This window comes from Cervus elaphus, chromosome X (genome assembly GCF_910594005.1).
Source record: "Cervus elaphus chromosome X, mCerEla1.1, whole genome shotgun sequence".
Lineage (NCBI taxonomy): Eukaryota > Metazoa > Chordata > Mammalia > Artiodactyla > Cervidae > Cervus > Cervus elaphus.
Genome location: NC_057848.1, coordinates 32714367 through 32738585, shown reverse-complemented (window position 1 = coordinate 32738585; position 24219 = coordinate 32714367). Strand labels below are relative to the sequence as shown.

The following is a 24219-nucleotide window of genomic DNA, read 5'->3' as shown; positions in this document are numbered from 1 at the left end:
AATGCTAAGGTACATAATAAGTTGTCCATAAATACTTGATTAATGCATGCAATAATCACATACTACAGAAGGACAATATATCAGTGAAATGTCATGCACTAATTAATATCCTTGTTACTCTTCCCTTATAGTTACTGACTATACCACTGGCAGAGTTGGGGCCCCTCTTATTTGTTGTGAAATCAAGCTAAAAGACTGGCAGGAAGGTAAGCATTTTATGACAAACTCTAGTGTTTATAGATATGCTGAAAATCACCCTGAGCCTCTAGACTTCCATTTTTTAAAAGTGTTAGGTTGTCAGTGGTAGCAAGTGAGTCTTTGCTGTTGCTTGTTTTTTGTGCTTTTTCTTCACTAACATCATTAGGTTCCCAATAGAAGAAGAAAATCTCCAGAATCTAGGCATGAAGATTCTGAACTTGGGACTACTTGATGGATGGTAAAGAGGAAAACGTTCTTAATGGGGCATTTCCTGGGTTCAGAGAAGGATAAATGTCCTATCCTTTGAATCTTGAGTTTGCTAGTGAGTAGATTTGGGCTGAAAAACCCCAGATTTTCAGGGGATACAGTGACTAATCACACACACACACGCTCCCAGCTTCTTAGCTCTTCACCCCAGCAAACATTTTTATAGTTGAGAATCCACTGTCTAGCTTTGTATAGTTTAATTTTTAGTAACTGTAGAAGGTGAACCACTTCTAGGAGACCTGTGCTTTACAGACATTAGTGATAATCCTTTTCTGTAAATCAGCTGAAGGCAAAAGTAACGCAGTCTTCCTGTGATGAAATTGTGAAAAAACATTAAGTATATTCATTAACTGCAAAATAATTAACAACCTAGGCATGCCAGATGAAGAGTAATTAAAAAGTTTAAGATTTCCTTCTATTTTTAATTTACTGTATTTGGTATATAATATGTAAACTTAAGACATACAGCATGTTATTTTGATACCTTTATATATTGTAATATGATTGTTGCTGTAATGACATTCAGCATTTCTATTACATTACATAATTGCCTTTTCTTTTTAGTGGATGGGATAATTAATTTTTAGTCTCTAAGCAAGTTTGATGGATATAGTACAATATTATTGTCTGTTTAAAAAAAAAATCAAAGCTTAACTTTTGAAAAGGGAGTATTCACCTTAGGATGGAGCCATAGACTGAAATTTTAAAGGACCAGTTATCTTGTTGTACATATCTCTTAGGTTGTTCAAACCCAAGAAAGTGAATGGGCTTTGTCTGACATAAATTTGAAGCTTCTAAAAGTGTTCCTTCTATGTGACTTTTAATTATATGTGCATTATTGTTGGTGCTCTATGAGCAAACAACCATTTCTTTTTAAATACCATGTTGAAAAGCCAGTTTCATTCCCAGGTGTTTTACATGTTGAAAATAAGTCTTCCTCCATTCTCCCATGGTAGTGCCTTTCCAGCTTTAGAATGAAAATTTGAAAAAATATAGGGGCTGTGTGTCTATGTTATATTGGGCATGAGCATCAAAATTGCTGTATTCAGTGGGCTATTTATTAAGCAGTCGAATCAGAGAAACAAGGTATATTATAAAACTTAGTAAGAATAATTTTGCCTTTAATTTTTATTTTCTGATTTTTCTGGTACTGGGCTTTGATGTCAGTTTTGTGGGGAGTGGGTCCATGTTTGGAGTTTTCCTTGCTATGAAAGAATCTTTGCCTTATATAATACGAATGATATCCATGCTTTTACACACAGTGAGTTTTGTCATATTGAAATATTGAATTGTTTTAAATTCATAAGAGTAGCTAACAGCTGGGAAGAACTCTGCTTTTAATTCTTTTATGACCTAAAATCTCACCAGAATCTCAGTTTATCAATTCGAATTTTTGTGTATTTTCCTTAAGAGTAAGCTTTGTTCAGTAATAAACAAGTAATGAGTGTGATAAAATGTTTCAGTACTCATTGTCAATGATTTCGGTGCTTTCACTTTTAAAGCCATGACTGGCCAGAGTCACCGTGAAGAAAATAACGTTTCCCTCTCACTTCATAGCTTCTCTGGTAGCTCAGATGATAAAGAGGCTGCCTGCACTGCAGGAGACCCAGGTTCGATCCCTGGAGAAGGGAATGGTTACCCACTCCAGTATTCTTGCCTGGAGAACTGCATGGACAGAGGAGTCTGGCAGACTACAGTCCACGGGGTTGCAAAGAGTTGGGCATGACTGAGCGACTAACACTTTCTTACTTCATGATGTTGCCTTTGAGAGCACTTACTCTCAAACTGCTCTCTTTGATTAAAACAATATATCTGAAACACATTTTATATCAACACATTAATAATTTATTTATAACAGCTTCAAGTATTATCCTACTTGGGGGTGATTTTATTTTGGTAGACGTCTGTGAACCCTAAGCCCTAATGATGTTCTAAGTGTGAAATTTTCAAATGGGTTGGTACTTCTGCAGTCACAGTCACCCTCTATCCTCACACAAATCTCAGTAAATATTAACTGATATGCTCCTGTAGAGTGAAGTAAAATTTGACCAGCAGAAAAATATTAGCAAAGGATCTTTAAGAATTAATGCAAGTAAATTTTGTTTTGAAACAGTAACTAAATAGCTTTTATGACCTCCAGGCGGTTATACAATTCATGACAAGCCAAACCCCAGAGGTGAAATCGTAATTGGTGGAAAGAATATCTCCATGGGATATTTTAAAAATGAGGAGAAAACAGCTGAGGATTATTCTGTGGATGAAAATGGCCAAAGGTGGTTTTGCACTGGTGATATTGGAGAATTCCATCCCGATGGGTGTTTACAGATTATCGGTCAGTGTGTTCTCTTTTTGTGCTTTTCTGTAGTTTTTGCAGCTTCAACAACTATGAAAGGTAATATTGGTCAAGTCATTAATAACATTGATGATGGTTCTATTGGTTTAAACTTTAGACATGTTATTTAATTAATGTCTGTGCTTCTCCATCTGTGAAATAGGGACAGCAACATTGACCTGGTAGGGGTTTTGTTAGGATGAAATGAATTTATATGTATAAAATGCTTAGAGCAGGACAGTGCCTTCACCTTAGTAAGTGGTAGCAGAACCAACATTAGAGTGGGCAGACATAAATTTGAGTTTCTAAAAGTGTTCCTCCTATGTTACTTTTTAATTATGTGCATTATTGTTGGTGCTCTATGAGCAAACAACTGTTTCTTTTTAAATACCATGTTGAAAAGCAGGAAGATAGCAGTTGGTAATGAGAAAACAAAAATTGCTTCAGAAGAGGGACTTTTGGTTGTTTCTTTATGGGTTTTTTCCTTTTTTTTGGTCAACTACATTTGGTTCCATATAACCATGTACTGCAACATACCCTATTCTAGGGCTTCCTCACCATTTACCTCCCCACCCAAGAGGCAGTGTGGACACATTATTTTCCCTAGTGGCCACTTATATGACTCTAACTAGCCTAGACTCTTAGAACGAACTTTTTTGGCCAACACATCTCAGTTCTCAACGTTAATCCATTCTGAGAATGTCAATTGGCTTGGCACTGCCTTTATTGAGCCTACTAGAATAGACTTTGAAGTTCAAAGCTACTCCAAAATAGCCCTTACACTACTCACTTTAATCAGGCAAAAGTTAAAAATTTGACTATCTAATACCGATCACAGTATTGAGTATCATTCAGGCTCTTTTCAAGCCATAAAATTTCCTCAGTCATATCTACAGTGGTCCATTTAAATCTGTCTCTGGACCCATATGTGACCTGAATAGAATCAGAGATTTCCTGAAAAAATCTGGTTCTTTGCCTAGAAGTTTGATCTGCCAGGGAAATTTCCAGGAAGCATGGCTTGATTTAGAACCTGTAGCCTCCTCATTGCCTTTTTCCCCTTGATCCTTAATTGTGCTAGAATCAAAGATTGGCTCTGTTGGCATGTAGAGTGGGTTCCCAGCCTATGAGTAGGGATGTAAGACAACCTGATGATTAGCCATGCTGTGCCATCGTGTGCCAGCATGTTATTAGAGCACAGTCATTTTAACAATAAAAAATTGAAAAACTTTTGGTGTGGGATGTAACATTTTAGCCAGTACTTCTTTAAGTAGGCGTTTTCTTTTTAACTGATGTGTGTGAGCAGGCATTCTATATAACAAGATTTTAGAAGTTTCTTTATAACTAAAGGTTAAGGCGATGGGATGGAAAGGAAATCAAAATTGTACATACCTGTACTGTGGGTAAGCTAACACGCTTCATGACTTACAGACCGTAAGAAAGATCTGGTGAAGTTACAAGCAGGAGAATATGTGTCTCTTGGGAAAGTAGAAGCTGCACTAAAGAACTGTCCACTTATTGATAACATCTGTGCTTTTGCCAAAAGGTAATTCTAAAGTTGCATTTGTTTCATATACTTACAGTAACAGGATAATGGGGAAAATATTGATACAATCATAAGGAAAACATTAAACTTTTAGAGTTGGGGAATGTTATACATTTTATGAAAGTTCTTGAATTCAACAGCTTAAAGGTCATTTGAGATAATCCAGACATTTTAACCATTTATGGACCACCTACAATGTCTTGCTATGCCACAACAGTTATTTGATTTAACATCCATAACAACTGAAACTTAGCGTAAGTAATTTTCCTAGGAAGGTAACACAGATAGTACAAGTTTTCTAAATAAAAAGCCTGAGAGACTGAACCATTTTCTTTCTTTATATGTTAACATGGTTTATTTTTCTGGACTTTATTACTCCCTTTAAAAAATTTAATTATAAAAAACACAAAACCTAAATTCACCATCTTAACCATTCTTTTTTTTATTATTTAAATTATTTATTTATTTTACTTTACAACATTGTATTGGTTTTGCCGTATTGACCTGAATCCGCCATGGGTGTACATGTGTTCCCCATCCTGAACCCCCCTCCCAACTCCCTCCCCATCCCATCCCTCTGGGTCATCCCAGTGCACCAGCCTCGAGCATCCTGTATCATGCATCGAACCTGGAGTGGCGATTCGTTTCACATATGATAATTTACATGTTTCAGTGTCATTCTCCCATATCATCCTGCCCTTGCCCTCTCCCACAGAGTCCAAAAGACTGTTCAATACATGTGTCTCTCTTGCTGTCTTGCATACAGGGTTATCGTTACCATCTTTCTAAATTCCATATATATGCGTTAGTATACTGTATTGGTGTTTTTCTTTCTGGCTTACTTCACTCTGTATAATAGGCATTCTTAATACAGTTCACTAGGGTTAAGTATACTTATATTGTTGTACAACCAATCTCCAGAACTTTTCATTGTGTAAAAATGAAACTCAATGTCCATTAAACAACTCCACATTTCCTCCTTCCCCCCCATCCTCCCCACCCTCTGTCCACCAACATTCTCCTTTCTGTTTCTGTGAATTTGACTACTCTAGATACCTTAAATAAATAGAATCATACAATGCTTATCTTTTTGTGACTGGCTAGAATATTATTCAGCCTTAATAAGGAAGGAAATTCTGATACATACTACAGTATAGATGAACCTTGAGGGAAATTCTAAGTGAAATAAGCCAGTTACAAAAAGATAAGCACCATATGATTCTGTTTATTCAAGGTATCTAGTGCAGTCAAATGGCAGAATCTCTTTCTTTCTCATGGCTCAGTAATATTCCATTGTACATATACACCACATCTTTATCCGTTCATCCACTGATAGACATTTGTTTCTGTATCTTGGCTATTATGGACTAATGCATGCAGTCCACTACATGGACTATGCAGCTGTGAACATGGACCAGCTATCTCTTTGATATCCTGTTTTCATTTCCTTTGGATTTATACCAAGAAGTTAGATTACTGGATCATATGATAGTTCCATTTTTAATTTTTTGAGGAGCCTCCATACTGTCTTCTGTAGGGCCTGCACCAATTTGCATTTCCATCAGCAGTGCACAAGTGTTCCTTTTTCTTCACATCCTCCCCCAAACTTGTTATTTCTTGGCTTTTTGATAATAGCCATTTTAACAGGTATGAGGTGATATCTTATTGTGGTTTTGATTTGCATTTCCCTGGTATTGAGCACCTTTTCATGTACCTGTTGACCATCTGATCTGTATGTCTTCTTTGGAGAAATGTCTATTCAGATCCCCATACCTATTTTAACTGAATATTTTTTTCTATTGAGTTACATGAATTCTTTATGTATTTTGGATATTAGCCCTGTATCAGATATGATTTTCAAATGCTTTTCTCCCATTTTGTAGGTGGCCTTTTCATTTCGTTGATGGCTTCCTTTGCTGTGCAGAAGCTTTTTAATTTTATATGCTCCTACGTGTTTGATTTTGTTGTCTTTGCTTTTGGTGTCTAATTAAAAAAATCATTACCACACCTATGTCAAAAAGCTTCCACCTTTGTTTTCCTCTAGGAGTTTTATGGTTTCAGGTCTTTGCCCATTTTTTAATAGAATTATTTTGTTGTTGTTATTGAGTTGTATGAATTCTTTATACATGCTAGATATTAACCCCTTATCAGACATGTCATTTGCAAATAGTTTGTCCAGTCCCATAGATTGCCTTTTTATACTCTGTTGTAACCTTTGATACACAGAAAATTTTTTATTTTTGTTGTACTCTTCATCTATTTTTCTTTTGTTGCCTGTGCTTTTGGTATCATATCTAAGAAAGCATTGCCAAATCTAATGTCATAAATCTTTCCCCTTGTTTTCTTCAAGGTGTTTTATTATTTTAACTCCTACATGTTTAGGTCTTTGATCTATTTTGAGTTAATTTCCCTATGTGCTATAAGATACAGATGCAGCTTCATTCCTTTGTATGTGGATATCCAATTCTTTCAGCACCATTTGTTTTAGAGACTGTCCTTTCCCCATTGAGTGGTCATGGTGCTTTTGTTGAAGATCATTTAACCATATATGCAAGGATTTATTCTGGACTGTATTCTATTCCATTGGTCTATCTATATGTCTGTGTTTATGGCAGTACTATGGGCTTTATTACTTCTTAATGAACTTGTAACAAGAGAAATATGTATTTGGACTTACATGTACTATTTTTGTTGAATTTATGTTTTAATTTCTGTTCTGTTTTATTATCTAAATTTTTAGTGACCAGTCCTATGTGATAAGTTTTGTGGTTCCTAATCAGCAACGGTTGACACTTTTGGCACAACAGAAAGGGGTAGAAGGAACTTGGGTTGATATCTGCAATAACCCTGCCATGGAAGCTGAAATACTGAAAGAGATTAGAGAAGCTGCAAATACCAGTAAGTAAGAAATTTTTTGTCTTCTGAAGTCCTCAAAAGTTATTTAATGAGGTCCTATGCATTAGGCTTTTCAAGATGTCTATTTGTTTTGTTTTGATAATAAAATACAAGTTTTTTTTAAAAAAAAACCTGACTCTTAAATTATATATAATGAATTTTCTTGTTGAAAGGATCTTTAAATGTTATATGGTGAAGTAACCTATCTAGTTCTTTATTGAATGTCACAGCATCCCTGCTAAGTGGTCATCTAGTGTGTGTTTGGAATGGTCTAGTCTTTGTTCTCATTGGGCTTCCCTGCTAGCTCGGTTGGTAAAGAATCCGCCTGCAATGCAGGAGACCTCAGTTTGATTCCTGGGTTGGGAGGGTCCCTTGAAGAAGGGAAAGGCTACCCACTCCAGTATTCTAGCCTGGAGAATTCCATTTACTATATAGTCCATGGGGTTGCAAAGAGTCGGACACGGCTGAGCGACTTTCACATGTTCCCTGGTGTGAATCTTTTACTATTGTGTATACTTACTTGGTGTGGGCCCTTTTAATCTAGAAATCTCTGCTCTTTGTTTCTGGGAAATACCCATTTACCTTTTGTTGTGTGTTTGCTTTTCTTTCATAGTCTTTCCCCCCTTTAAGTTTTGGGTTCATGTTTTTATCTGGGACTACTTTTATATGACTGTTGACCTTCTACATTCATCCTCTTATTTTCATATCTATTTTTTGTTTTGTATTCTGTCTCTTCCATTTTGTTTTATATTCTGGCAGGTCCCTCAACTTTATCATTGCTTCAGTCTATTGAAGTTCCAGCTTCTAATAACAGAATTTAAATTTTCAAGAGCTCTTTCCTGCTTTCTCAGTGTCCTTTTAGTAGCTCCAGTTGCTCTTTCATGGGTGCAGTCATCCTCTGAGGATAACTTCTATGAAGTTTTCTTCTCCTGTTACTGTTTCTGTTTCCTCCAAGTTCCACTTTCTGCTTGCTTTGGTTAGCCTCACATACATCTGCTGACCTTTGTCCATTCATATTTGAGAATGAGGTACTAAAAAGCTATTTGGAAAACTTACTGGGCTTCATGAAAAGTTACTCAAATGTTAATGTCTTGGGTAGTACTGTTTCTGCAAAGAAGACTTCTCCACGCTCTTCCCTGGAGTGATATTAACCTAAGTGTCAGTTTTCTGGCAGCCACAAAAGGGACTCGGGGCTGGGGTTGGGGTACATAGATCTTCCCCTCACTGAATTCTTAGGTTTTCAGCTTTATTCCCTCCCTCTACTGTACCTGGTGTCCTTGAGTCCAGAGTCTCTAGTTTAGCTGGGGCTTCCAAGGTGGCACTAGTGGTAAAGAACCCATTTGCCAATGCAGGAGACTTAAGAAATGCAGGTTTGATCCATGGGTTGGGAAGATCCCATGGAGGAAGGCATGGCAACCCACTCCTATATTCTTACCTGGAGAATCCCATGGACAGAGGAGCCTGGCAGGCTACAGTCCATAGGGTCACAAAGAGTTGGACATGACTGAAGCGACTTAGCACACGTGCACACCAGTCTCCAGCCTGGTTGGGGAAGAGCAGAGTGAGAACTGTCCTCTAAAGAGGCGGGGGTCAGCCTCCTGTTTTCAGTGCGCCTCTCATCTCTCTCTTTGGCCCCTGAAGCTTCTGTCTGTGGGCTCGGGAAGTCGGTTTGCCTCTGTCAGTGTCCTTCAATGTCAACAATTAGCTTTTTAGCCAATTTGCTTTTGGTCTTCTAAGATTTTGTTGCGTCCTCTCACCTACTGTCCTCTTTCTCACGTTTCTATTTTTTTTTTCCTGTGAGGTTAATACCTTTTTAATATAAAAAATTATTTTCAAACTGTTTATTTTCCAGAGGAACCTGTATAAACTGTGTACTCTTCATGCTTAATTGGAAGCTGTTAACCTAGTTTAACCTGTTGCCATCCCTCCAAGAAATGAAAATATCATTTTTCTGAGGATAGGTTACCTATATTCATTCTAAACTACTGGACAATACAGAAAATTTAGAGGAGGAAGCAAAAATCACTTGATAGTACTTACCTTTGGGTGGTGACATTACATATGGTATATATACTTAACGTATCAATGTCATCTACTTTTTTCTAAGTCAGTAGATATAGAATTGCATTACCATGTTTTTTACCTAAATAGTATTCCAGTATAGGAGTATCTACTTGTTAGACTTTTTCCCTCTACTGTTAAACAAATAGACCCCCACCTGTTCTTGCCTCCCAGTCAATTTATTTTCTTATGTAATTATTTTATTAGTATGAATCCTTAGCCATTGAATTTCTTTTTTTAAAATTAATTAATTAATTTATTTTCATTTATTTTTATTAGTTGGAGGCTAATTACTTTACAATATTGTAGTGGTTTTTGCCATACACTGACATGAATCAGCCATGGATTTACATGTGTTCCCCATCCTGATCCCCCCTCCCACCTCCCTCCCCATCCCATCCCTCTGGGTCTTCCCAATGCACCAGCCCTGAGCACTTGTGTCTAAATGTAGTATTTTAAAAACAACTTCAGTCAATAGGCTGAGCCACCAGGGAAGCCCCAATAGGCTGTTAGTCACTCTCAAAGTACTAATGGACTAGAATGTGACTTGAATAATTCATCATTGAATATTTAACTGTGTGAAAGCAATAATAAGGAAAGTTTTTCAGGCTGGAAAACGGAATAATATTCTAGGATCTAATACATCTACATAACTTTCCTATCTTTGGAATGGGCATGAAACTGAACAATTCATGATTTGGTTAATGAACAGTAATCATGAGTTAAGTCTGTATAACTCAAGAGCTTGTCTGTGCCACAAAAGATTTATTTTACTAATCTTTTGCTTCAGATTATAATTTCAGAAACTGAAAGTGTTAGTCACTCAGTTGTGTCTGATTCTTTGTGGCCCCATGGACTGTAGCCCACCAGGCTCCTCTGTCCATGGAATTCTCTAGGCAAGAATACTGGAGTGTGTAACCATTCCCTTCTCCAGGGGATCTTCCCAACCCAGGGATAGAACCTGGGTCTCCCATTCTTTAACTTTTGAGCCACCAAAGAAGCCCTAATTTCAGAGACTAAGGCAAAAAAGTATAAAATAGTTTTGATTGTTCTCAGCTAAATCTGCCTGAGATCATGCACTGTTCACAGCAGGCCTCTTCATGTTTTAAATATAAGTGCAAGGTATTGATAAGAATGCAAAATAATTGTTTTGGGGTGATTTGACAATTATCACTGGCTAAAAAACCTGACATTTGCTGCCACCTTCAGGTCACATTTCATAATGTCCTAGGTAATTCTGATAAAATGCCATGATAAAAATTGTCTCCTCTAATCTTTTTCACTTGTTGGCAGTTTTTCCTTTTTATAGGAAACTGTGTGATTGCCTATTGTTCCCTATAACTTGTGGTACTAGGTAATGCTTAGGTGTTTCCAAAACTGGGAAACCTCTGATGCAGCATTTAAAAAATATGTATGCTTTATTTGCTTGTGTGCAATTGAAATAATATGCCTGCTTTGTGTCATTGTTGTCAGTGTTTCTGGAATAGGACCTAGGTAAGCAGGGAAAGTAATACAAAATAAAAGATTTTGGAGCCCGATCAATACTTGAGTTATTCCCTTGAAATTCAGATTTGGCCTTATTTCAGGGACCTCTGTGTAACTGAGCTGTAATGTATCATTGGAGTAGATACAGTTAATTTGAACAAGTTTTAATAGTGTTAGTTGCTTAGTCATGTCCGACACTTTGCGACCCCATAGATTGTAGCCTGCCAGGCTTCTCTGTCCATGGAATTCTCAAGGCAGGAATACTGGAGAGTGTTGCCATGCCCTCCTCCAGGGGATGTTCCTGACCCAGGGATCAAACCTGGATCTCCTGCATTGCAGGTGGATTCTTTACCATCTTAGCAACCAGGGAAGCCACCAGGGAAACAAGTTTCATATCCTTTTATTTACCTTTTTAGGCATCACTTTTAGGAAGTTGGTTCTAAGTAGTTCAAAAGATTACTTTTCATACTCAGCTTTATATTTTTCTCTTATTTTAATGAGAAACTCAGTAATTCAACCAAGCTTTCATAAAACTTAGACTAGCCTTAGAACAAAAGCTTCATTGAATTTGAGTTCTTTGTGCCTATTACTAAAACCAAGTTATCCCTAAAGTTACCTAAGGCTGTTTAGTAGTAGTTTTAAAGCATGCCGATGTTTATTTGTGTCTTCAAAACTGCTGTTTTAAATGATAGCATATAAAATAAAGCTCATCTGTAGATTAACATTACTGTTAGTAGTGGGTCTTCAGAATCTGGAATAGGACCTTAAAGAATCTTAAAGAAGACATTGTATTAATAATAAGTAACTTGACTGAATATAACTTATTGAAATTTAAAATTATTGAGTACTATATTGATTGCTTCTCTTTATTTTCACCATTTTTCTTATATTTCTTTCAACATGTGTTGTCTAACTCAAACTTGTATCGTTTAAAAGTATGAAATTCACAACCCCCTTTTGATTCTTATTTGAATTATAATAAAGTTCTTGTATCGTTTAAAAGTATGAAATTCACAACCCCCTTTTGATTCTTATTTGAATCAAAGTTTCTGAAGAACAGTTATCTAGAGGCTAATTTCCTGTGGAATGAGTGAATAAACATGTATGTGCTTCTTGAGGGCTCAATGTAGCCTGTGAATGGCAGTGAATAGAACAAAACCCCTGCTTTCATGAAGCTTACATTTTAATAAGTGAGACACATAAACAATGTATGGGGTGGTGATAAGTATTTTGAAGAAAAGATAGCATAAGGGGGTAGAGAGAGACAAAGGGACTTGTGTTTTGTTAGGAGTGGTCAGGGAAATCCTCTTTGAGGAGGTGGCAGTTGAACAGACACTTGGATGAAGTAAGGAAGTGAGCTGTGCAGCTACAATAGGGAAGGCCATTCGAGGCAGAGGGAGCAGCAGATAGACTCTAAATCGGAGGATGTCTACACACACACATATATATAGTGTGTGTGTGTGTACTCGGTTGTGTCCGACTCTTTGCAACCCCGTGGATTGTAGCCTGCCAGGCTCCTCTGTCCATGGGATTCTCCAGGCAAGAACACTGGAGTGGGTTGCCATGCCCTTCTCTGGGGAATCTTTCCGAGCCAGGGATGGAACCTGCATCTCCTGCATTGGCAGGCAGATTCTTTACCACTGCACCACCTGGGGACATATATATTAGGGAAAAAAACTGCATAGACCAAAACCATCCAACTGAAACAATTGATGTGTACTTTGAGATGTATAAAATGAAATTATAAGGTGGTGGTATTTAATTAACTATAACATACCATTAAGTAAGTTTGTCTCATCACCTGCATCACCTAAATCCTGCAAAATTCATGTTTTATTGTTTCTCTCTCTCACTCTTCCCCCTCCTTTCCTCCCTCTCTCCCCCTTTCCTCTCCCTGCCCCCACACTTCTCATTTCAGTGAAACTGGAGCGATTTGAAATTCCAATCAAGGTTCGCTTAAGCCCAGAGCCCTGGACCCCTGAAACTGGTTTGGTCACTGATGCTTTCAAACTGAAAAGGAAGGAACTGAAGAACCATTACCTCAAAGACATTGAGCGAATGTATGGGGGCAAATAAAATGCTGAGCTCGTATTTACAGTTGTGCAGAAGGTGGCTTGGTGTTTTTTTGGTTCTAGAGTTTTAAGCCTCGGGTCGTTGAACTGTCTGTTAGAATGTAAAGTGTATCGTTCTAAAGACATAGTAACAAAAAATCAAAACCAAAAGTGATTAAGTCTACTTTAACTAGTTTCCATAGTTCTAGTGAAGCTGAAATTGAAAAGTTATTTCCCTGTAGCTGTGTTATTAATTTTAGAACAAAACTTTCTGTTTTTAAAAATTGGCCTAAGATTATACTTGTTTCATTAAAGAAAAAAATTTAATGTTGAACAAAATAAATTAGAGCTGGAGTAGAATGTAGTTTGAGGAAATTTGCAACTTCCAACGTCTACTGTCTTCCTAGTTCAGAAGATGCTTAAATATTAAGCATGACCAAAAAAATGTATTAACATTACTCAAAGCAGAAGTGCTGCAGGGCTTTAAAATTCTCTTCCAACCATTTGTCTTGATTTGTAATATAATATACGGAATCAAATAAAAACATTGGAAACCATTTTAGGATTCATAATTGTTGTGTAGGTTAGACGTAGAATCATTATAATATTGTGAATAATTGCAGTGCCTGAAGTTAGAATAAAAACATATAAATGCACCAAAAAATATCTAGTAATACAATTAAAGGGAAATTGAACTGTTATTTGAAACTTGGAGATGAAAAATCAGTAACTAATTATTTGAATGGCTTAAGTATAAAAGTACATCTTCAAAATGCTGAAAATTGCCTTTCTCTGTTCAAAATAAGACTGAAATCAAGAGTTAAAATGATAGAAATTTAATCAAATTTTAGTGGGAGCATTTTCTCTGTCAGAAAAGGTGATGATATCCTGAGTATTTAGAATCCTGACCCTTGCATAGCATTGAACCTGGGAAAGGATTTAGACTCTGAATTTATCTTTGATAACAGGGATTGATTTTAAAGTGTATCATATCACACTCATAATTTAAGGTCTGTTTGCTATTGCTGATTTGATTCTTGATCAATTTGTATTTCTAAAAGCATTTCATTTTGCTTTAATTTTAGCAAAGCGGATTATGATAAATGAATTCCCTGCTATCTTGTTTAAATCTATGAATGATTAATTAACTTGGACGAATTTGGGGAAGTTAAAGGGAAGAACACTGTTACTACTTTTTTCCTGTTTGTAAGAAGAGTTTAGAAACTGGAAATGCTGGATTTGGGAGAAGGGAAGTTACTCAGTAAGGGACTGATATTTGTGCAGTAACTTTGTGTGTGGGCTTCTTTTTGAATCTTTAATTGAAATCTGGGATTATATATCCCTGAAATATAGTCACACTTGAACCATAGTTACTGTAAAAAAAAAAAAAAACCCACAAAACTTCTTAATACTGTTATTCTTTGCACTTTTTTCTTAGTCATTTTATATATATACATATATATATATATGCCTATATATATATGTTGCTTATATTGCTTTGTACAGTTGTGGGCCACCACTGCAACAAAACACATTCTTTTTGCTCTAGAATATTTATAAAGAAAATATTTAAATATTATGTATATGGTGGTTAAAAGGAAAAATCATCTGGTGTTATTATAAGCAAGAATGAAGGTTTTTGTAAAGAATGTTCAGTGTCTGCAATGTAAAATTTGAAGCAAGGCCCCCTGAAGTTATGTGTATGTGAGTATTCTCATTCTTCCCAAATTGCCTTTGAAGAGTGAAAAACCATTCTTACAAGTAGACTACTGTTCAGCTTCTGCTGTTCCTGGCCCACTGTTGACCCTCTAAGGATGATGTACTTAGACTTTTTTAGTATGTGACCTCCCCTTTTGGAATGGTGATTTAAAATGTGTGAGTGCATGCATACATACTCAGATATTTGCACCCCCACCCACTCCCATCTCCCAAAAGCTAGAACACTGCCAACTAATCTGTTGTATGGGTCCTTTAGAAACACGTAATTAACACTTAAGGATGGGTGCTGCTAATTCTTTGTGAAAATCCAAATATTGTTAAGGGACCAGGGAGATGCCACTACCCCGTGATTTTTCATCAACAAATACACTTGTTTATGTATGTAAACAGATCTTTCCATATTCATGGTGACTTTTCAAGTATTTGAGCCTACAGATTTTGATCCTACATTTTTATACCGGTTTAAATTGTTCACTGTTATTATTACATGTCAGCCATCAAATAAAGTTGTACTTTAAAAATTTCCTACAAGTATGTACATTTCTAAGACGAACACCTGTGACTTTTGCTTTAATTACATGAAAGTATCTTGCCTCCAAAATTTCCTACAAGTATGTACATTTCTAAGTCAAACACCTGTGACTTTTGCTTTATGTGAAAGTATTTTGCCTCCTTGATATTTGTATTGATTCTTTTTTTTTCTGGAGTGGAGGTATAATTGTATCACTTTTTGGAACTGAGATACAGATGAATGATTCAAAAAGTCAGAAGTTAAGAATGTTTCCATGGTCATAAAGATTGATTAATAATCTTTGCCTATATTTTCCTGATGGCACATTACAGATGTTTCTGGAATAGCAAGATGAAAACAGATTAAAGATTGTGGGATATTTGAGATTTGGAGAGAAATATTTTAATTTTCAAATGTAGTTACAAATTAGAATGTATTCATATTTGTATTTTCTGTTCAAATGCACGATTGCCGGATTGTTACTTAGATTTTCATGTTTTCCTTGATGAAAAGCTTTGCTCTGGTTTTTAAGTTTGCACTTGAATCTTAAGAAATAAATCCACCCATGTTATCAAGCCAGTTCGTGCTTAATTATGTGCCAGGATAAAATCTGCAAATTTGAAGAATATTAACCAAACTTTTAAACACATATTTCAAAAGTACTGATCTCTAGGTTTATAGAATTGCATTAAGCAGATAACCTGGTTTGTGGAAATCACATCCATTAGTTTGGAGGATTGAACCCAAAGCTGTTACTTTTGTACAGTTAGTAGAGTAAAATTCGTTTGTAGCACTGATACTGTGGGACAAAACATCATGTTGTGTGGATTGTTAGCATGTGCTAATAAATAATTGTTACCTTCAGGCTAATTAAAATTTAGGGAAAAATTAAGTTACCTGAGTTATACAAGGGTGTATATAAAATGGTATTAGAGACGGGGAACCATTGCCTGAGTCTATTTCCTGGCTTTGCCACTCACTAGGTGTGTGACTGGGCAAGTTCGTTAACATCTCTCCACTGCATTTCTGCTTCCTGAAAAATGAGGTGCATTGATAATAGGATGGTTGTGAGGGTAAAATGAGTTAAACTGTTTAAAACATAGTAAGCATATGTTACCAGCACCAACAAAAACATATGTTAGCTGTTATCATCATTGTTGTTGTATCCAGGTAACATTCATCAGTCAAGTGTTTTAACATGCTGGCACACTCAGGGACTCAAAGGACTGCTAGCCCCTGAAGACTTGGTAGAAAGAGTTCTGGATTTAGAGGTGAGGAGACCTGGGCTCACTGTCACTAGTTTTGTAGCCATGGACAAATCTCATAACACTCCCTTAGCTTTAGTTTCTTTTTCCTATATCAAAGAAAGAAAGGGGGAAGACTGGACTTTAAAAAAAAAAAAGCCCTTTGTAAATAGAGAAAGATGAATGACAGAAGAAATAAGGAGTGTAATTGACCCTAAGTCCCATCACATCTAGCTTTCTTATTGTGATTTTGCTATCCCAAGGTGAGTTTTTGTTTTTTTAAGATGCCCTCGGTCCCAAGTTTCCTAGAGGGATATGAGGCTGTAGATGATGCCATGCTACTAGGTATCAAGAGTTTCTGTCACTCCCATGTTCTCTCTTTAAAAAGCAGGGCTGTGCATACACATTCAGCAGTGCTTTCAGGTATGCTGTGACCATACACTTCTGTGTATCCTGCTCAGTCCCTCAGTCGTGTCTGGCTCTGTGATCCCATGGACTGTAGCCCACCAGGCTTCCCTATCCATAGGACTTTTCAGGCAAGGATACTGGAGTGGGTCGCCATTTCCCTCTCCTGGGGATCTTCCTGACCTAGCAATCAAACTTGCATCTCCTGCCTTGGCAGGCCGGTTCTTTATACTGAGCCACCTGGGAAGCCCCTGCTTCTGTGTATATGAAACAATATTTTATGACAGTGTTTATGTGAAAAAAAAAACAATGAGATGACCAGTGACTCTCGTTTATTTAAATGCTGGTTGTCACCCTCTCTACACTGATTTCATGACCCCACAAGATGGTGCTGTCCGATGGAACTCTGTGAGGTTGGAAATGTTTTGTATCTGTGCTATCGATTACAGTACCACTAGGCCATCAAGCATTGGAGATGTGGTTAGTGTGACTGAGCAACTGAGTTTTTCATTTCATTTCCATGTTGGATAGCACAGCTCTAGAGAGTGTGCAAGCCACTCTTTGGAAAGCACAGGTTGAAAGTCAGCTATCCTATGAAGTCCATGAAGGAAAGCTATCCCTTGCTCTCATCCACCTCCTCTACCTCAGAGACAACCACACTGTTAGACCTCCCAGTCAGTACTAGTATTTTCTTGTTAGATGAGAAGGCAAGGATTACCTTTGAAGACTAGAGAAAAGAGCAAATTGGTTCTGTAAGATAAATTTTCATAAAAAAACTTGAAAACTATCATTAAATAAGAGCAGAGAGCTGCAGGAAAAAGTAATATATAGAAAACAAAGCCCAGCTCTTATTATAAATATGATGGCTAAAATGAAAAATTGGAAGAACTGGTAGAGGAAATTTCTCAAAGTAGATTTTTTGGAGGGGCCAAAATATTGTGGTAAAATATATATATAATGAAATGTTGCTTTAATCATTGTTGAGTGTGCAATTAGATGGTATTAATTATATTCACAAAAATGTTGTGCCACTATCACTACTACCTAATTCCAAACAAAGTATTTTTTAAAGATGAAAAATAGGACCAAAAAGGTAAGGGTATTAAAGAGTCAGTCCAGGTGATTCATCATTTGAACAACAGAACTTCGAGAGAGAGAGAACCAAATAAAGGGAGGGGGATTTCAAGTATTCAAGAAAATTACCCAGAACAATGTGGGTGGAGTTTGTTAAAAAAGCTTTGCTGTAAGGTGATCTTGGCTGGGCCATTTGGGAAACCCCATGTCAGCACTATTCGTAATGACCCACAAATTGGAAACAACTATAATGGCTATCAACAGGAGAATAGATAGAAATTGTGGTATATTCATACAAGGAAATGCTACATAGCAAATAAAAAGAATAAACTACATGCAAAGATATGGATAAATTATATTCACAGATAATTATGTTGTATGAAAGAAGCTATTCACAGTACATTATGATTCTATTTATATGAAGTTTATATGAAGAATAGCCACAACAGTGATAGAACCCAGAATAATGGTTTTCTCTGAAGAAAGTGGTGGTGTTGCCTAGAAAGGGGCATGAGGGAATCTTCTGGCATCCTGAAAATGCCCTAAATCTTGCTAACACGAGCATCCTGAGTAGGATCAGACATGTCTGGCCTGAGGAGGCAAGATTGATGGGAGAAGTTGAAGGTTGGGTGTATTTGGATGTGTTGGAGGAGAAGAGGATGAACCAATTCCACTCATATTCAATGTCAAACTGATCTCAAACTGATCAATTTTGGAAACAAATGTATTTAATTAAGGGTGTGGGAGAACCTGAAAGGCTCATCTGATGAGCAACATCTTTGTGGGCTTGAATAGGAGGAAGTAGACCTAGGCAGCTGTGAAATAAGGGGCACAGACAACTTGGGTGAACTTAAAATACCTGAAGTATGTCAGTATATTTCACTGTTTGCATCTGCTTTCGGTCTCAGTTGGGCTTAGTTTTTGGGAGACTTGACCTCATGTACCTAAAGTTCATTTCCTACTCTCTTCCTGCAATTACTACCACAGATCAGACCTTCACTACTTTTCACCTATATCAGCTATGCATGCCTGAGTGCTTAGTCGCTCAGTCTTCTCTGACTGTTTGCTACCCTATGGACTGTAGCCTGCCAGGCTCCTCTGTCCATGGGATTCTCCGAGCAAGAATACCAGAGTGGGTAGCCATTCCCTTCTCCAGGGGATCTTCCCAACCCAGGGACTGAGTCTGGGTATCCTGCATGCAGGCGGATTCTTTACCATCTGAGTAACCAACACAGCTATACTGACCTCCCAAGTAGTTTCTTGGCAAGTCTTTTCTTTCCATCACAGCCGGTATACTCAGTATACTCCATCTTGTCCAGAGCTCTGCCAGACTAACCTTAAAATACCACCTTGTTGATGCTGTTTTTATTCAAATCACCATGTCTTGGTATTCAAGTCCCTGAATCAGAAGCTCTCTCTTTACTTGTCTTACCATATCTCCACAACAGAAACCTTCCATTCTCTTTCATTTCTGTGTTTTCCAATCTGCCAAGCACATCACTCCAAGTTGTTCTTCATCCTGCCTTCACTTAGGAATCACATGGGAAGTTTAACAGCAACAACCACCACCAAAACCCAAACAAACAAAAAACAGTATCCGTGCCTCATCCTCTCTCATTGGTCAACAGTGACCTTTTCCCTAGATCTGTAAGTTCCTTTGACACCTGTCCTTAGATTAAACTATTATACAAAATAATTCACAGAAGAGAGGGCAGTCTTCACAGCTTACCAAGATAGGAGGCTCCCGGTTAACTGTTGGCTCCCCTAATCCTCTACTGTTGATATGGGATTGATTTTTCTTTTGTGGGACAGATGATCTATTTCCTTTGACACCTGAAAACGTGAGAGATTCTGAGAGAATGAAATCTTGAATCAGTTTGTTTCTTGGAAGACACTCCTAAGGGTATCAAGAATCAGAAATGGGCTTTAGTGGTGGGACCACTTGGAAGTGCTAACCATCAACTTTATCTAATTCATATTTTTTGCCTTGGGGCTGTGAGAAATCAACAACAACAATACTAATAAGAGTCAAGAGACTCCTAGGGACAAGGAAAAAGAGAAAAGAAGAGAGAATATGTTGACCTATCCATGTGTCTCTCCAGGGAGACTTTGAAGCAGAATTATGAAAATGATTCTTTTGAAGTCAGGTATTTCTTCTTGTGGCCAGCTTTTTGCTAGCTCATGGAGTTATAAGAAGCTCAGAATCAGATATATGTATATGTATACATACATATGTATTACAGACATGTCCGCACATATTTTCTTTATGGCCAACAGCTCTACCTTAGCTGTATCTTTGACATTCCTTAGGATGGGGCACTCCAATGCCCATTTTCAATTTGGGATGGTGAATTGTACTCATCAACATAGGAAAGTAGCAGTGTAGCTCCCCAAGAATGGGGGGAGGAACTTCCCTAGTGCTCTAGTGGCTAAGTCTCTGTGCTACCAGTGTAGGGGGCCCAGGTTTGATCCCTGGTCAGAGAACTAGATCCCACATACCACAACTAACAGTTCCTGTGCTGCAACTAAAGATCCCGTGTTTGGCAACTAAGACCTGGCACAGTCAAATAAATAAAATAAATATTCTAAAAAAAATTGTTTAAAAGAATGGGGGAGAGACGAGGCCAGAAAGGGAAATCAGGAAGCCTCCTTGTCTAGTGACTGAATCATGAGCTACTTCAGCAGGCAATGCAAAGAGATGAGTTAAAATTTGTCACATTTGAACCCCAGCCTTCCTCAAGATCACATAATTTCTCACCCAAATCTTCATTTCATTGGCCATTAGGATTCATGATGGTGAGAGAATTAACTTTTCTCAGGGAGTCCAAGGGAAGGAAAGGATGTGGACTCTTCCGTTTCATTTCAGCAGGAGTCTTTATTTTCTCTGCAAGACACCCCTTGGGCTCTCTTTGTTTGTGAATTCTTCCCTTTTGCTTATGATATAAACAATAGCTCCCTTGACCCTATCTCCTGGGGTTGTGGGATATCTTGGTTGATCTTTGGTTGTGTTCTGAGAAGAAAAACTCCAAACTGGCCTGGAGTTGTGGGGCTTCAGCATCCTGTCTCCAGGAAGAAGGCCAGTTACTTCATTCTCTTACAGCTCTGGGACTTTCTCTTTGAAGTTTTAAAAGATGGCTTCAGCACTGAATGTTTCTTAGATAACAAAGCCATTTCTGTTTTAAGACCCTTTTAAGTTCCAATAAGACTTCTTTGGTCTTGAAACATGACACTGAAGAAGTACTTCGGAGCTTGATGCTATAGGGTAGACGATGTTCTTGTGCTGTCAGTACGAAATAGCAGACTATGGGGGTGAATTAGAAGTTGAACTGTGAACTGAAGACTCTCAGTATGTAGGAATTTGGAAGAGACAGAGATCCATTTAGGCTTCAGTTGTCCAGGAAGCCTTCCTTGGAGCCTCCAGTCTAAGCCTAATGCTGAAGAGGCAAAAGTGACTCTTACCAACTTCTAGTTAATAACGAAGAGTGCATATTCATCTGCAGCAGCATCCCTTCTGTGCCCATCAGCCTACAAGGACAAAGTGGAATGAGAGCAACAATGCCATGGGTTATAACTTGAGATTCTCAACCAGAGATGCTAGGTGTGCCTGAGATATTGATGCCCTCTGCCCTTGGAGTGGCCAGAGCTCCCTGGCAGGCTACTTTATTACCCATTTATCCTAGGGGTCATATATGTTATCTATGTGTGCTATGTGATGAAAACAATTGGAAAGCACTATTTTAGATAGATCCCTCCTCTGAGAAAACTCTGGTGACTCATGGTCACAATGCTTTGTTTTCATGTCATAGTTCCAGGCAGACTGTCAGCTCTGAGAAGGTAGACAGACTGTGTCTGACTTGTTCACTGCTATATCTCTAGTGTCTGCCACTGTGCCTGGCACATAGTACATTCTCAGAAAATATTTCAGGTGAGTCAAAATCACAGTGAGCTACAACCTCACACCTGTTAGGATGGCTATTACCAGGAAGACAAGAAATAACAAGTTTGATGAAGATGTGGAGAAAAGGGAGTCCTCATGCACTGTTGGTAGGAATGTAGATTGGTGCAGCCACTATGGAAAATAGTATGGAAGCTCCTCAAACAATTAAAAATAGTATTGAGGTTCCTATCATATGATTGAGCAATTCCACTTCTGGGTGTTTATCTGGAGAAAATGAAAATACTAACTTGAAAAGATATATGCATCCCCATGTTCACTGCAGTATTATTTACAATAACCAAGATATGGAAACAACCTAAGTGTCCATCGATGGATGAATGAAAAAAGAAAATGTGGTGTATATATACAATGGAATAAATGAAATAAGTCAGAGAAAGAGAAATACTGCGTGATCTCATTTATGTGTGAAATCTAAAAAAACCGAAAAACAAGCTCATAGAAAAAAACATTGGTGGTTGTTGGGAGGTATGTGGGAGAAAGGGGTGAAGAGGGTCAAAGTTACAAATTTCCAGGTATAAAATAAATATGTCTTGGGGATGTAATGTACAGCCTGGTGACTATAGTTAATAATACTGTACTGCATATTCATAAGTTGCTAAGGAAGTAGATATTAAAAGTTCCCATCACAAGAAAAATTTTGTAACTGTGTGTGGTGACTGATGTTCACTCACCTTATTGTGGTGATCATGTCACAGTATATTCAAATATCGAAGCATTATGTTGTACACTTATAACTAATAAATGTTATATGTCAATTATACCTCAACATAAAAAAGAAAATATTTCATGAACAAATGAGAAAGTCTAGACCATGAAGGATGAGTAAAATTAGGACAACATAGAAGGCTTAAGAGTTTGCAGGGAAAAACAATATGAATAGAATCAGATATGGTCATGATGTGGGCCAGGCACAATTTGGAGAGCAACAGAGGGGCCCAGAAATGTTCATGTTTTGAGGCAGTGGGAAATTACCAGGCTCCAGCATGCCTATGTTGGGTGAATAAAGAACCAGTGAAGCACTATTGCCCCCAAAGTCAGAATTAAAACAAACACGTGGTAGTTGACACAACTGGTCTTGATTTTTCTTTTAGCAACTAGTTTCAAGTCAAGCTTTGCTTATCCACTGTGGGAACCAATTTCTCACTTGGTCTGGGTCCCAATCCCAATATTCCTAAATGTTCCCACAGCATCTTCCAGCTCAGAGGCCCCCATCAAAGCACCTGGCACTCCCAAGGCAAGGATGCTGTGCCAGCCCTTCATGATGCAGGGGTGAGAGGAGGTGAACGCTGTTGTTTTCCTTACCCACATGTTGTGGACATTGCTTTCCACATGGAGGAAGGGTCCGAGTGACTACTTCCTATTCAAAACATCCCAAATGTCACACCCGCAGGGACGGCTGCTATGAGCTCTCTGAGGATGAGTTAAATGCCCCTCTTCTGGGCCCTATAGCACCATATGCTTATCATTAATGATGAAGTAGCCATGGGTGAGGGCTTCCCAGGTGGATCAGTGGTAAAGAATCTGCCTGCCAGTGCAGGAGACATGGGTTTGATCCCTGATCCGGGAAGATCACCCCTGGAGGAGGACATGGCAACCGACTCCAGTATTCTTGCCTGGAGAATCCCATGGACAGAGGAGCCTGGTGGTCTACAGTCCATGGGGTTGCAAAGAGTCGGACACAACTGAGCAGGCCTATAACCACTGCTGACATTATTAAACATTTAATATGCTCAAAGCACTATTCTAGGTGCTTTCTCAGCATTATCTTATTCAATCCTTGCCACAAAACCCTACAGTGAGCACTTTTATTATAATCTCCATTTTACAAAAGACGAAACTGGAACACAGAGAAGTTAAGTGACTTTGCTCAAGGTAACAGAGCTGGTAGGTGGCCAACCCAGAACGAAAATGCAAGTTTGCCTTATTTGTATCTAATAGGACTTTTACCACACAGTGTTGTAAGGGTTTGGGTAACCCCCACACCCTAGAACGTTAGCCTCATTACGGGAGGAAGCGAGTCTCATCTGAATTCTCCACTCCTAACCCAGGGCCTGGCACAGAAACCGGCAATAAACCTGTGAACAGAAAAACGAAGAAAAACAATAACCCAAGGCTTCCACCAGATGGCGCTGTGGCAAGTCCAAGAGAAAAGTGCCCCGGGCTTCTTCCTTTCCAACTTCTTTCCCACAGAATACCTCAAGTCTGCACATTTGTTTTCTTTCCTTTTCCAGAGAAGACTGAGTGGGCGGGAGAAACATTTTTCAAGATAATGTTTAGGCATGAATTGACACAAATTTGACAATTTAATTTGTGACCTTATGGTTTGGCCCTAAAGGGAAGGTTGACCCTACTCCATTCTCTTAGATTCACACACTTCTTTCAGAGATCTCAAAATGGTTTTCAGACTCTTGTCATTATTAAAAAGGCAGAAATAAAATCCGAATTGCCCAAAACATTGAAGGAGGCTGTGTACTGG

The 24219-nt window shown here is 37.9% G+C and overlaps 1 protein-coding gene across 3 annotated transcripts in view; it reads left to right on the top strand.

The window, feature by feature from the left end:
* The window catches only part of ACSL4 (acyl-CoA synthetase long chain family member 4), a 68647-nt gene extending 53010 nt beyond the window's left edge, over window positions 1-15637 (top strand). For all 3 annotated transcript variants that reach the window (XM_043895427.1, XM_043895425.1, XM_043895426.1), the window contains exons 12-16: window positions 132-206; window positions 2606-2797; window positions 4226-4340; window positions 7081-7238; window positions 12700-15637. In XM_043895427.1, coding sequence (XP_043751362.1) covers window positions 132-206; window positions 2606-2797; window positions 4226-4340; window positions 7081-7238; window positions 12700-12857 — 698 coding nt within the window. In that variant the 3' untranslated portion in view covers window positions 12858-15637. The remainder of the gene's footprint in view (window positions 1-131; window positions 207-2605; window positions 2798-4225; window positions 4341-7080; window positions 7239-12699) is intronic.
* Window positions 15638-24219: the final 8582 nt, after the last annotated feature.